General features: G+C 44.1%; 1 protein-coding gene across 12 annotated transcripts in view; it reads left to right on the top strand.

The window, feature by feature from the left end:
- Window positions 1-13,930, top strand: part of AGO1 (argonaute RISC component 1) — a 46,646-nt gene extending 32,716 nt beyond the window's left edge. For 4 of the 12 annotated variants that reach the window (XM_009453691.5, XM_063782712.1, XM_063782717.1 and 1 more), the window contains 4 exons: window positions 1,630-1,764; window positions 2,359-2,460; window positions 3,092-3,291; window positions 3,536-8,314. In XM_009453691.5, coding sequence (XP_009451966.1) covers window positions 1,630-1,764; window positions 2,359-2,460; window positions 3,092-3,291; window positions 3,536-3,644 — 546 coding nt within the window. In that variant the 3' untranslated portion in view covers window positions 3,645-8,314. Of the gene's footprint in view, window positions 1-1,629; window positions 1,765-1,983; window positions 2,160-2,358; window positions 2,461-3,043; window positions 3,292-3,535; window positions 13,617-13,905 lie in introns of those variants that run through there. The other 8 variants (XM_009453685.5, XM_016959104.4, XM_009453676.5 and 5 more) reach the window with 5 other exon arrangements.
- The last annotated feature ends 269 nt before the right edge of the window (window positions 13,931-14,199 follow it).

Raw genomic sequence — 14,199 nt, 5'->3', positions numbered from 1 at the left:
TGAGGACTAATGCTGTTGACCCTCCTTCATAATATTCCTCCTATTCATTCTCACTGCCAGCCTTCATTTTTTTTTTTAACTTCTATGCTGAACTGGTATCCTTGACTACCATTTAATAGTATTATAACTACTGTTCCAATGAACTTCCTATGTGCCATGAACTGTCCTAAGCACTTCACTTTTTTTTTTTTTTTCCTAAATTTGAGTGGAAACATATGTTCTATTTAATGCTTTACAATAGTCCTTTGGAATAATAGTGTATTTCCATTTAACAGATGAGAAAACAGGCTTGGAAATGTTACATGATCTTTAATGTCATCAAAGATAATTAGGAGTGGAACCGGGATTCAGACACATTGGTCTGATTCCATAGTTTATGCTCTTAACTGTTATGCCCAGTTTCTTTTTTTCTTTTTTTGGGGGGGGAACAGAGTCTCGCTCTTGCCCAGGGTGGAGCGCAGTGGTGTGATCTTAGCTCACTGCAGCTTCTGCCTCCCGGGCTCAAGCGATTCTCTTTCCTCAGCCTCCCAAGTAGCTGGGGCTATAGGTATGAGTCACCACACCCAGCTTATTTTTGTATTTTTAGTAGAGATGGGGTTTCACCATGTCGGCCAGGCTGGTCTCAAACTCCTGACCTCAAATGATCCACCCGCCTTGGCCTCCCAAAGTGCTGGAAATACAGGCGTGAGCCACCGTGCCCGGCCATTATGCCCAATTTCTAAGTCATCCAGTATTTTCTAAAATAACAGACACATTTATCATATCACATATCTGTTCAGAAATGTCTAGTGGCTTCACATAGCTTTGGGTTAAAATTCAAACTGCTTAGCAAAGCAATCAGTAGTTATTAAGCCCTACTAGGTTTTCTATGCTTTTACTTAATTGTTTATCATAGTCTTCTTAACAGCTTTGTGAAGCAGGTCTTAGTAACATTAACAGACGTGGAGAAAATGAGACTTAGTGGAGTTGAATAACTTGCCTGATGTAATACAACTAGATAAAGCTTGGATTTAAATCTAATTGATTCCAAAGTCTATCCTTCTCTATCATACAGTTTTGACCCTCTGTATCTGACATCCACGGCCACAGGCAACTATTGCCTATGATTATTTACTTCTAGCTTTTCCCTTAGCTAGCCTGTTTTCTTATAATCCTGCTGCTTTGCAGGACTGAATTCACCTACTCTCTCTGCACCCATTATGGAACTATATGTCTGCTCTTCTCTGGTGGTCCACAACCTGTCTGCTCTTGGAGCCCAAAGGAGAACTCTCATTAGTCACCTGATCCTGAGTGAAACTAACTTTGGGCATTGTGATTTTAGTGATTTCTCTGTGAACCTTGGTTCTGTGTCTTGGTATTAGGTCTCTTTATAGACAGGAACCAGATGAGTGTTGTCTTCTGATGCCAAGCCTCCTGGCCAAGGTTTTATAGGAGCATATTAAGTGAACTGAGCATAAGGCTGCTTTTGACAAGAAGGGCCTATCATCTCTAATTGTTGAGCATCAGCATATAAAGGGAGACTGAGGCAAAAGTTATATTACAAGTGGCAACTCCTTAGTTCAGAAGGGTATGTGAACTTAAGAGGAACTGTGTATTTCTTTGTTTCCCTCCCCATTTTTTTGTGCCTAGATACTCCACTATGAGCTACTGGCCATTCGTGATGCCTGCATCAAACTGGAAAAGGACTACCAGCCTGGGATCACTTATATTGTGGTGCAGAAACGCCATCACACCCGCCTTTTCTGTGCTGACAAGAATGAGCGAGTGAGTGAGGGACTGAGGCCTCCCATCCCCTCCTTCTGTCTCCCTTATCTTAATAGAGAAGAAGCCCTTGAGATAAAGGCTGGGGATTTAGTCCTTGTCCTATCCATCCTCCCTGGCCCCTTCCCTCCTCCTAGCTCTTGTGGTCCTTCCTCTGCCACCGCCTTCACTAGTGTCCACCTCCTCCCGTCCTTCCCTTATACTTCCTTTCCCTCCTCCTAGCTCCCTGGCCTAGACCCCATATATAGACCAGCTCCTAGAGAAGGGGAAGGGAACTACCATTTATTGAACTCCTCCTATGTGCCAGATACTGTACAAGGCGTCTTCCTCACAGCAACCCTGTGAGGTACGTATTATTATTATCTCCAATTTAACCTCAGAAAGGTTAAACGACTTGCTAAGATCACACAGCTAATAGGACTTGAACACAGGTCTGTGTGACTTTAGAAGCATATTATTTTAAGATTCAGTACCCTCAGGGAATAGCAACTTTGGCTTTGTTCTTGGGATTTTGGTGAAATCAGAGTAGAATTGAGCCAGGGTCCTGGTTAGGGCCAGGCAGGTCTTGGGATCTTGGTTGTGTTTGTCTCTATACAGATTGGGAAGAGTGGTAACATCCCAGCTGGGACCACAGTGGACACCAACATCACCCACCCATTTGAGTTTGACTTCTATCTGTGCAGCCACGCAGGCATCCAGGTAGCTGGGCTTTATCTTGTGGTTCCAATGGGTCAAAGATGAGTTGTTCATTCATATTGCCTCTAGAATGTATCAGTCATCACTGAATGACATCCAAATTAGGATTGCTCTCTTTTCTGTTTGTTCTGTTTTGTTTTGTTTTGAGGCGGAGTCTCACTCTGTCCCCCAGGCTGGAGTGCAGTGGCACAATCTCAGCTAACTGCAACCTCTACCTTCTGGGTTTAAGCAGTCTTCCTGCCTTCCCGCCTCAGCCTCCCAAGTAGCTGGGATTACAAGCATGCGCCACCATACCCAGCTAATTTTTGTATTTTTAGTAGAGACAGGGTTTCACCATTTTGGCCCCGCTGTTCTTGAACTCCTGACCTCAAGTGATCCACCCACCTTGGCCTCCCAAAGTGCTGGGATTACAGGCATGAGCCACTGTGCCCGGCCAGGACTGCTGTCGTAATAAGCCCTGAGTACACTTGCAGGTTGCTTATAAGAAGAGTGCTTTATGACATTGGTAGTTTTGCATCTGCCTGTTCATGGGTGAATTATCTACCCAGCCATATTCTTAACAGTGATCCTGTTCCCCTATTATCAGCCATCTTCTCTGCCCAGCCTGGGACCCCTCACCTTCCTATCTTCCCAGGGCACCAGCCGACCATCCCATTACTATGTTCTTTGGGATGACAACCGTTTCACAGCGGATGAGCTCCAGATCCTGACGTACCAGCTGTGCCACACTTACGTACGATGCACACGCTCTGTCTCTATCCCAGCACCTGCCTACTATGCCCGCCTTGTGGCTTTCCGGGCACGATACCACCTGGTGGACAAGGAGCATGACAGGTGAGGCCTGGGATCAGGTTGGCCTCCTTTTTGCTTCAGCCTATTGTGCCAGATCTTCTTAACTTTCCTTGGGTAGAAGGAAATGAGTGCTGTCCAATTTGGTGTCATTGGGCTCGTCTGCCCAATCCTGGGTTGGGTTGCTCTCTTAAGTTGGTATGGGAATTGGCATCCCAGGGCTGGGCGAGGGAATTAGCAGCAGCTCTCAGTTCACCAGGAAGGACTTCTTTCATTTTTTCCTTTTCAGTGGAGAGGGGAGCCACATATCGGGGCAGAGCAATGGGCGGGACCCCCAGGCCCTGGCCAAAGCCGTGCAGGTTCACCAGGATACTCTGCGCACCATGTACTTCGCTTGAAGGCAGAACGCTGTTACCTCACTGGATAGAAGAAAGCTTTCCAAGCCCCAGGAGCTGTGCCACCCAAATCCAGAGGAAGCAAGGAGGAGGGAGGTGGGGTAGGGAGGAGTGTAGGATGCCTTGTTTCCTTCTATAGAGGTGGTGTAAGAGTGGGGAACAGGGCCAGCAAGACAGACCACCAGCCAGAAATCTCTGATATCAACCTCATGTCCCCCACCCCTTACCCCATCTTGTCACATCTGGCCCTGACCCCACTGGACCAAAAGGGGCAGCACTGGTGCCCACCATACACACAGGTGTCTCATGTGACTCACAGTGCTAAAGACTCATGCTTGACAGCTTGGTAAGGTCAACTCTGTAGCCCTGCAGACAAAAGCTGGTTAGGTTTGAGTTTGATACTTTAGATGGGAAAGTGAGGGGCTTGAGAAAGTGGGTGGGAGGAGGGAAGGATTTTTTAGGAGCCTTAATCAGAAAAGGACTAGATTTGTTTAAGAAGAAAAATGAAACCAGACCCAGATCAATATTTTAGGATACTAGATGTTTTAATGGGTTCAGAATCCAGTTTGTAGGAAGATTTTTTAATGGTTTTGGTTGCTCCTCCCCCAGCTGCCACCCCCCACCTTACCCTTATTCCTCTCTGTCCACATTTTCTGCCCCACCTTACTTCTCCTCCCTGACAGACATCCAGCCCCTAGTAATACTTAAGGCACTATGGCACTTAGCTTTGAAGTGACACGACCCTGTCTTCCTTCCGCCCGCTGGTGGGTAACCAGTGCCTTCCCTGTAACGGTAATGCTGCAGAACTGCAACCTTTTGTACCTTTCTTTGGGGAATGGGGTGGGGGTGGGAGAGGAGGTAGATGGGGAAGAAATACCCCAGACCCAACAAACCTCCAGCCAGAAAGCCAGCTATTTTGCATTTGAAGGAATTGACTTCCTCATTCATTGAGCTTTTTAAAAGATCACAACCTCAAGATGGTTAAAATCCATTGACATTTGCACTTTCAAACATGACAAGTCTCGGAGCTGCTGAGATGACTGGCCCCTGGCCTTTCCACTTATGCCTCCTTTTCTCCTTGTTCCTCCTACCTCCCGCCCCGCCCAGGTCTGGAGTTACTTTCATAGCATTTTTCACTCTTGGCTTCTTTTCTCCCTTGATGGTCAAGTCTCTTGTTTCAATATTTCTTAACTGGGGTCTCTTATAACAAAAAACTCTTAGGTCTAAAATGAGAAAAAAGAGAGAAAACAAAATGTTATTTTTATACCATAACTTGAGTGTATTGCCAAAATTTGGAAATCCTTCCCATGCCTGATGAGTTTATATCCCAGAAACATTGAGCCATCAGAATGAACTGTGTACCTGATTCGTTCTCTGACCTGGATAGGTAGGGAGGGGGTGGTTATCGCCCCAAGATGGGGTCCAGGCTCCATCCTTCCTCTGTGCAGATAATACCTTTTTCTTGTTATAGCCTCCCTCCTCTGCACTGTCCTGCACTCTTTCTTGCAAGTGCATCTTTTTCCTTCCCCTGGACTGTGCTCTGACCCTTTTGGCTCATCCTAGATTGCAGTGTGTCCTGTGGACAGGCTGGGGAATTTTGCTGCTCCCTATTGCTTCTGTTTACAAAAATGAATTTTTCCTGGTTTCCCACTAGGGCATGTGGGTGGGTGGCATGGGCTTTTTTTTTTTTTTTTTTTGTCTTGAGACATGGGGTTTGGCTGTCTTGCAGGACTGGAGAAGGTGGTGGTTCTAGCTTGGTCTCTGTTGGCCTTGAAGCAAGCATCCCCCCTGCCCTTTTTCCTTGACTGTTCATTTTTTTCCTGCCCCACTGCTTGGGATGGGGAGTTGCAACTTCAGTGTGGAATTTCCTCTTTGAGGAGCCTGGGCTTGGATCTATCCTGATCTGGTGATGAAGCCATGATTACTTTAGACCTAGCCCAGGCTTGGAGGCCAGCTGGAGGAAGAAGGGTCTAAATCCTGGCCTGTAGAGTTAGAACTACCATTTCCTCCCCTTAGCTGCCCTTGTATGACCCGGATTTGCTATGCAAAACAATCTATCCCAGGTTCTGTTCTGGTTGGCTACATTGTTCAGCAGCTCACAAAACGTAGCACAAACATTCATTATGGAGAAAGCATCAGGACTGTTGAGTAACTCCTCCTTTACTTTTTTCCTGCTGGCTACAGCATGGGGTGCCCTATAGGCACAAGCCCAGCTGAAGAACAGAATGGAGGGCTCTGGGAGGAGGCAGCTCACTGGAGAGCCTACATTCCTTACACAAGTGCCTAAAGAGAGTGATGCTAACACTCCATCTGCCCTGTCCATTGCCTTCATATACAGTCTACTTCGTGTTCTGTCACCCTTTGGGGAGGGGAGTTCTCCTGGGACAGTGGGCTCTGCATGTTCTCCACTTGGATACATTTTGGGGCTAGGATCAGGGCACTATTCCTGGAGGGTCCAGTCATTCACCAGCATTTGCAAATGTCCATAGGGAGCAGGTGGCAGCCTCTACTCCCAGCAACAAGTTTGTGTTCTCTCCTTTTCTCTCTTTGCCTCACTCTCTCCAGTTGGTTTTCAGCTGGGGCTTGAAATGCATTTTTAGCCCTTTGATGTGGCATATGCCATTCAAGAAATAAAAAGCAAGAGAATCAGCTTTGGGCAATGACAAGAAATGAGTTCTTACTCTGATTTTTTTGTAAAAAGATAATTTTTGAGACTTGAAAAATACCCCGACCTTGAGATTATTCCTGTTTGAAAGGTGGTGCATGCAGATGGAGAAGTGGTGTTGGCAGCAAGCTTTGGCTCATGTGGATTTGGTTTAAGTGGTGCTTCTTACCCCAGCTTCAAGGAAGTGCTTGGGGGACCCCCAGCCTCATCCTCTTAGTTGGGTCTCTTGTTCCCTTTGTACCACTGTTTTGCCTTCCTTTTCCTCTTCTCTCTTTGCCTGGCTTCCTTTCCCTTTTCTTCTATTCACTCTGCTTGCTTGCTGGCCGGCCTGCCTGCCTGCCTGCCTGTCTGCCTATGTGATGATGAAATCTCTGCATGGCTGCAATGATCCCACTGTTAGCTGGCAGGGTCAGGCTTAGCTCCTTGACTGCAGAAGACCAAGAACCTGTTCCCCAAGCCCAGAGATGTCCACCTGGGCTGGACTGCCCTCAAGCTTATACTAGAGAAGAGCAACTGACCTGCCCAACTTGTGTGAAGTCAGGAGGGTTTCTGGCATTTTCCACACCTGTCCACTCCTTGGAGCTGGTTTCTCTCATTGCTTTTTCTAAATCTGGTTCTTTTTCTCTTTAACTGGGGCCTGGCTTTTCTGAGATTGTCTTAGGGTTGAGCTATTTGGGTATCCTGGGTTTGAGTGTTAGGGGATGGACATAAAGGAAAAAGAGTGATGAGAAGAGAATGGAGAGAATTTGAATAAAAGGTGGGAAAGGAGAGCACTGTTCTTTGATTGTTTATCCAGTCCAACCTGATCCATTAGGGATTGAGGTGCTACACTGGCCTCCAGGGATAAGCCTGGGGCTACTGTTGCTGGTAACTTAGGCTTAACATAAAGCCGAAGAAGGTACCTAGAAATTTGAAACTTCCCTAAAAAGCTCCTAATGCCCACCTGCTAGATAGCTTCTCTGTGGCCTCCTATTTAGCTAAGCAGCAGTGTTTTTGGATACTTTTTTTTTCTGTTTGTGAATAAGGCCAGCACTCAAGATGGGCAGCCAAGGGCGCACTGACTATTAGCTGGCCCATAGGATATCTGTAAGGCTGGTGGGACAGTTTTGGACCTGGAATCATGTGTAACTAACAAGGTTGGACGTTTCTTCCCCATCAGGGTAGAAAAATCATCTCAAACTAGCCAAAAGGCAGTTTTGGAAACTACATTGGGGGACGTTATTTTTATTTATATATGGGGCCTAGGCCAATCCAGGATGGTAGCTGGAATACCTTCCTTCTTAAAATCTGATCATGGCAGGGATATGCAGGGCACTTTTTACTATTTGGCCTTCTAAGCAGATTGGGAAGGAGGTATTTTCTGGTTTTCACTTTCCTCCGACTTAGTAGGACTTGCCTTCTCCCTGGGCAGGGAGAGAGGCTGGGTTGGTGCTCTCCCCTTACTCTATTCATACTGACTTAGAGCCTCTGGCTGCTGTTTGGGCGTCCAAGAAAGGGAGGGGAAGGAATGAGCCAAAAACAAAACAGAATGAGGTGGGAAAGGGAGATTTTCTTCTTTACAGGGGAAAATAGGAAACCCTCCAAGAATTGTGCAAGTAAAGACATTTGTTGAATGCACTGAGTCCCTTGGTGTAGTAGCAATAAGGAAAAATGAAATTACTTTCCTGTGCACACAGTCCAGCCTAATTGGTATGTGATGTTGCACTTAGCAGCCATGTGGTGGGCATGTGTGACTACTCTGGTTTTCACTTTAGTTTCTAAACTTTTTATCCCTCTCAAGTCCAGCATGGATGGGGAAATGTCTCTGGATCCCCACAGCTGTGTACTTGTTTGCATTTGTTTCCCTTTGAGATTTGTGTTTGTGTCCTGCTTTGAGCTGTACCTTGTCCAGTCCATTGTGAAATTATCCCAGCAGCTGTAATGTACAGTTCCTTCTGAAGCAAGCAGCAGCAGCAGCAGCAGCACAATTCTGTGTTTTATAAAGACAACAGTGGCTTCTATTTCTAAAGTGCGGTCTTTCTCTTTTTTTTTCCTACCAGCAAAACAAACTTTTGGGACTGATTACATCTCTAATAGATTTTAGGTGAGAATAATACTGTAGATTGTTATGCAGGAATACTTCACAGAGCCTTCATTTATTCTTCATTCAACAAACATGCAAAGCACTGTGCCAGCAGTATTGTGGGGAGGGGAGGCACAATTCAAAATGAGGAAAATAGTGTCCGTCTCATTAAGGGAATTAAGTTTGGTGGGGGATATGATTAGCCAAATAGTCCCCTGGCATAGGAGGAAGATAATGAGGGAGTGGAATAAGGCTACAACAACGAATATAGGGAGGAAGGGACAGATTTGAGAGACGAGGTAGAATTAATAGGATTCGATGGCTGGTGGGAGGAGAAGACAGGAGTAGAGGTTAGCTCCCAGGTTTCTCCTTGACCATAGGAGTGTGTTGGGACATTCTGCCAGTCAAGATGGGGATGACGGGGAGACTGTAGAAGGAAGGTGGGGAGTTTTTGAAGAAATACAATGTTGTATAGACTGAGTTTTGAGGTGTTTGTGGGGCAGTAAGGGTAAGGTGTCCAGTAAACACAGGTTGGTGCTCAGGTAAGACTGTAAAACTGCATTTATAGATATGGGAGTCTTATAGATGGTAGTTAAAGCCATAGGCATGAATGAGATAGCTTAGAAAAAGAGAAGAGAAACATAGTATACAGCCCCCTAAGAAACTCAATTTAAAGGTTCGGGGGAGGAAGCAGATCTTAAGGTGACAGATCACTGGTAGACAGTTTGTGGGTTTTTTGTTTCTTTGTTTAACCAGTTTAGTGAGGTAGGAGAAGAAATCAGAGTAGAAGAAGGTTCATGAAGGGAGTGATTAACAACATGAACTGCTGCAGAGAGGGAGTTCTTTTTTGTGTGTGTGTTTTACCTTTCTACTCCCCATCTTTTGGGGATCTTGTAACTCTATGACTTACTTATGTTATTCTCCAGTATTTCTTGAAAATGAGCATTGGAAAGACCAATTCTAAAATGGCTAAAACTAGGACTTTCAAGTTCACCACAACTACCACCAATTAGGAGATAATTGTAAAAGAATAAACAAAACCTAATTTTGTTCCTAGCCAATATTATAAACCATGTTCCAGCATACTAGATAATAGTAGCATACTATATTTATTTCCATAATTTGTCTTCCTTAGAGCCTATGAACTCCTAGGAGCAGAAGCTATATTCTCTTCATTTTTGTCATCTCAGGGTCATGGCATATACCAACAGATCAGTATGTGCAAATATAATTGAAATAGGCTAGTAGTCTGTGGTTTATGATATGGGCTGGGTGGGCAGTGGATCAAGAAGTGATAGGAGTACACAGGATGAACTCAGAATTCCTGAATCTTCAGGTAAGCAGATACTTAACCACATTATCATTGTCTTTTGCCACTCACCCCAAGTTGGAGGTTCTATGGTTTTGTACTTTAAGCTGGTGGTATAATTGTCAAGCATGTAAATTCTGGCATTCTTCCTGGTACTGCTAGAGCATTGTTATTTCTATGCATGGGGGTAAGAAGGCTCAGAGAAGGATCCTGGCGGATACCCCAGTGAGAAATCATCAGTGGCAGCCAGTGTGTACATACGTGGACCTAGCATTCCTCTGGAGGCCAAGTGTTGTAAATTGGCCTGTGGCTATCATCTGGCAGACTCCCTTGGGAAAGAGCCAGCCAGCCCCATGCTTCTTTTCAGCAGCAAGGGTTAGGGAGGTTGGTTGAACTTGAAGAGCAGATTGGACATGGAGCAGATTTTGACCAGTTGAAATAAGACATAAATTTATGACCCCGAGTGAGGCAGAAATAAGGAACTTAGCAGGGGGAATAGGAGGAGGATGATTATGGCAAATTTTGCTATAAACTTTAGTTTTAGAAAAGATTGATATTGAAAAGCCTTCAGGATTTGCCTGTGGTTGCTACTCAAGTTAAAAAGACTGGGAGCCTGCATTGTTTGGTCCTGGAGCTCAAGGTTTTCAGTGAAGGCTTGTCCTGGCACCTCTGGGCATTCCTTTTCATTACTGGTTGAGCATCCTTCCTTCTGCTCTGTCAATTGGCAAAATATGCTGGAGCACATTCTGGACTAGCAGTTGCCTTGGGGTAGTCAGGTTGGGTATTTGTTTGGTATCTCTTGGTGTAGCAGACCCCAGAATCTCATGGCAATTAGGATTTGGTGGCTAAACGAAAGAGTTAGTGCAAGGAAAAGCCTAGTTGGAATTTCTGAGTCTGGGCCATCCTTAAGTTGCTGTCTACTGCTTGAATGGGAAGTAATGTCGAATTGGAAAATTAGCTCACCTTTTTTGTTTCTAGCTTTGCAGACATTTATTCCTCTGATGATAGGCTGAGAAATGCCTAGGCCGGCTTAGAAGGCACACAGCATGACAGAAGTACTCCTTCAAAGCAGCTGTGTCAAGAAGGAAGAGCTGGAAAAGTGGATTTGCTGGGGAATTAGATGCATTTAGTTTTCCACTTATGCACAACTGCCTTCTCCAGTATATCATACCAAGGTTTTTTAGGCCTTTGTGGCTTACCCTGCAGGAACATACTGTGTCCTGTTGTTCTGGACTGTAGCATCTTCACCACCATCCTCTTGGCAATGGTTTTTTGTTTGGGTTTTTTTTTTTTTTTTTTTTTGGACAAAGTATAATAATATTGAGGGACCTTTCTAGGGAGCCTTTGGTCCTTTGTCCCCATTTTCCAAAGGGAGGGAACTTTCCTCTTAAAAGAGATAGTGGGAACTTTTAGCCAGGTTTTTGGAAAAGGCCTGTGGGCTATTAATGAGAGTGAGCTGCAAAAGGAGGAAGGGTTTGTTTGGGTACTTTGAAGTACTTGGCTAGGTGTTTTCTACAGTATCTTATATAATTGCATCTTACAGCATCTTTACATGCGAAATAGTTTATCAGTTATCTTCAATTGCATATTACAAAATTCTGATTAAATTTTTCTTAAATAAGAAAACTATCATTTCATATGACAAGAAATCCTAATTTAATGTTACTCCAAGGTTGGTTAATTCAGTGGTTCAGTGATAACACCAAAGACTCAGTTTCTTGAAATTTTTTTGCTCTGCCATCCTCCATGTTTATCCTCACGCCAGTTCGCCTCATGGTCCCAATATGGCTACTGTAATTCCGGGAAGGAAATACTGACAGAACCGTGTCTGGCAAAAGAGAGACAAATTTTTCTGTGTCCTTCTAAAGCAAGGAAGTCTTCCCCTGGAAGCTCCAGCAGATACGGCCTCATGGCTTTGCTAGAAATGGGTCATCTCACTCCTGTCATTGGCAAAGCAAGTAAGATCATCCATCAGGAGTGGCTTAGATTAATGAATTATCCTTTGAGTCGTGTAGACTAGAAAGTTCAGTCATGTCTACTAGCAAGAAAGGAGATAAGGGCTATTGGATAAGCAGCATCTGGTCTCAAAGGTACTTCAACTTTTACAGATGAGAAACATGAATCAGAGTGACTTTCCCAGGCTCACAGCAAGTAAGAGAGGGCCTTCAGTGTTAGCTGTGTCTGTCCCTAAAGCCCATGTTTTATATTGTATCTTGCTAGAGTATAAAGTAACTTACTTTCTACCTTGTAGAAACTGATGGTCTAGGAGAAGAGATTTGAACTCAGGTGCCCAGTTGACTCTAATCTTGACCCATGTGAGAGGATTGTACTCAGTTGCTCTCCTCATCCAGTGATGTTTCTTGTCTAACACAAGAAGCCTAGGAGTAGAAAGTCCTAAGCAGAGTAGAATAATAGCGGCAGCAGGGAGGGAAGTGTGAACTGTGTGTCCCTGAGCCTGACTTACTGGGCAGGGACATGACACTTAAAGCGGCAGCTGGCCACTCTGTCTTTCCTGCATGCACTGAGTATTTGGTAGCTCATTAGTGACCAGTGATATTGATCATCTTTTCATGTGCTCACTTACTATCCCCATATCTTTGTTGTTTGCATCTTTTACCCATTGTATTTGTTGTTTTTGAGACAGTGTCTCACTGTGTCACCCAGGCTGGAGTGCAGTCTCATGATCGCGGCTCACTGCAGTTTCTGCCTCCTGGGCTCAAGCAATCCTCCCACCTCAGCCTCCTGAGTAGCTGGGCTTACAGGCGCACACCACCATGCCCAGCTAATTAAAAAAAATTTTTTTTTTGTAGCAGTTCGGTCTCATTAGTATTGCCCAGGCTGGCCTCTCTTAGCTTCAAGCTATCCTCCCGCCTCGGCCTCCCAAAGTGCTGGAATTACAGGCATAAGCCACTGGGCCCAGCCTCTTTTACCTGTTTCAAAATTGAGTTTTATTGAGTTGTAAGAGTTCTTTATTCATTTTAAACACAAGTCCTTTGTTGGATATATCTTTTACATCTATTTTTCCCAGTCTGTGGCTTGCCTTTTCATTTTGAAGAGCAAAAGTTTAAAATTTTGTGAATTTATTAAAGCTCTGTTTGTTGCTTTTTTCTGTTCTAGTTTATACTTTTGTATCATATTTTAGGAAATTTTGCACTGGGTATTTGATGGCTCCTGAGGAGGTTCAACTTTCAGAGCGCACTGATTTCTCTGCACCTGAGATTTTGTACTATTTCTGTATTTCTTTCTTCTCAGAACAACCAGTGTCACCAGGTATGAGGGCAGAGTTTTAGCTTGTTTGCTGAGCCCCATTCTTGAAGCTCATTTATTTATTCACCTATCTATCCATCAATCCAACAAATATACTGAATGCTGCTATGTGCCAGGTACTGGCACTGTTCTAGGTACTGGGGCAATGACAGTTAAGATAATACCCAATGACCCTGCTCTGTACCCTTAAGAGCAGACTCAGTTGGGAATGAGTTATCCAAATATAGGGTGTACATGTAGTCAGGAGAGAGCCTCATACAGCTTTGCCTTTGGCAGAATCCTTCAAACCTCTTTGTCTTCCTACTTCTTGATATTACAAATGAGCCTTTCACATGCATTGACTCTAAAGAGGTGGGTTCCTGGATAGCAGAAGTAGATAGGAAGGCGTCATTGACATTTACTGAGATGGACTGAATCAGAGGGTGTAAATTCTGCTCCATCAATGTTGAAAAAGACTAGCCCACCCGAAAGGTTTATCACTGTCACCATGTCTAATGTCTATTCTGGAAGAAGCTGAAGAAGTCTGTCTTTGTTTAGGGAACCAGTTCCAGAATCAGAGGGGTTGAGGATATAAAAGACCCTTGCACAAGAGTTGGTATTTACCCTGTCAGATGCTGCTACCAAGATTTGGATTGTGTACAGTCGAGGATTAAAAATGACTTTTAAGATGCAGTGTTTCATCTGGTGACATTTAATTTGATATTTTAAAATTGGGGAGGGTATTTTCAGCCATGGGGGTAGGGATGTGAAAGAAGAAGAAAGTAAGAATTGGAGTCAGATGTGGTTTTGAGTCCCATACATTTATTAAGTGTTTAATATTATATGGTAAGTACTTTAAAATGGTAAATAGTAAATACTTCTGTTATTCACTAACATTTGGGGAGGATTTTCTCTGTGCTTTATGTATATTACCTAACCTTACAAACTGTGTAAGGTACATGCTGTTCTCTCAATTTTTCAGATAAGAACATTGAAGCCCAGAGAGATCAAGTGACTGATCCAAAGTCCCACAGTGAGGGGAACTGAAGATAGGATATTCTTTCTCCTTTTCCTCTTTAAAAAATTATTTTGATTAAAAAAAAAACCGTATTACTGAAGCATAGGGACATGGGGAGAAATTATGAATGATTCCTCAGCCTGAATAAAATAGTATGTTTCATTAAGGCAACAAATATTTATTAAGGACCTAATATTTGCCTGACATTCAAGTGGGGTGGGGGGCACACAAGTAGTAAATAAATAACAGACTGGGCAA

The sequence above is a fragment of the Pan troglodytes genome, chromosome 1, assembly GCF_028858775.2.
Source record: "Pan troglodytes isolate AG18354 chromosome 1, NHGRI_mPanTro3-v2.0_pri, whole genome shotgun sequence".
In the NCBI taxonomy this organism is placed as follows: domain Eukaryota; kingdom Metazoa; phylum Chordata; class Mammalia; order Primates; family Hominidae; genus Pan; species Pan troglodytes.
Note: the sequence above shows the minus strand (reverse complement) of the source record. Positions and strands in the feature narration are given on the sequence as shown.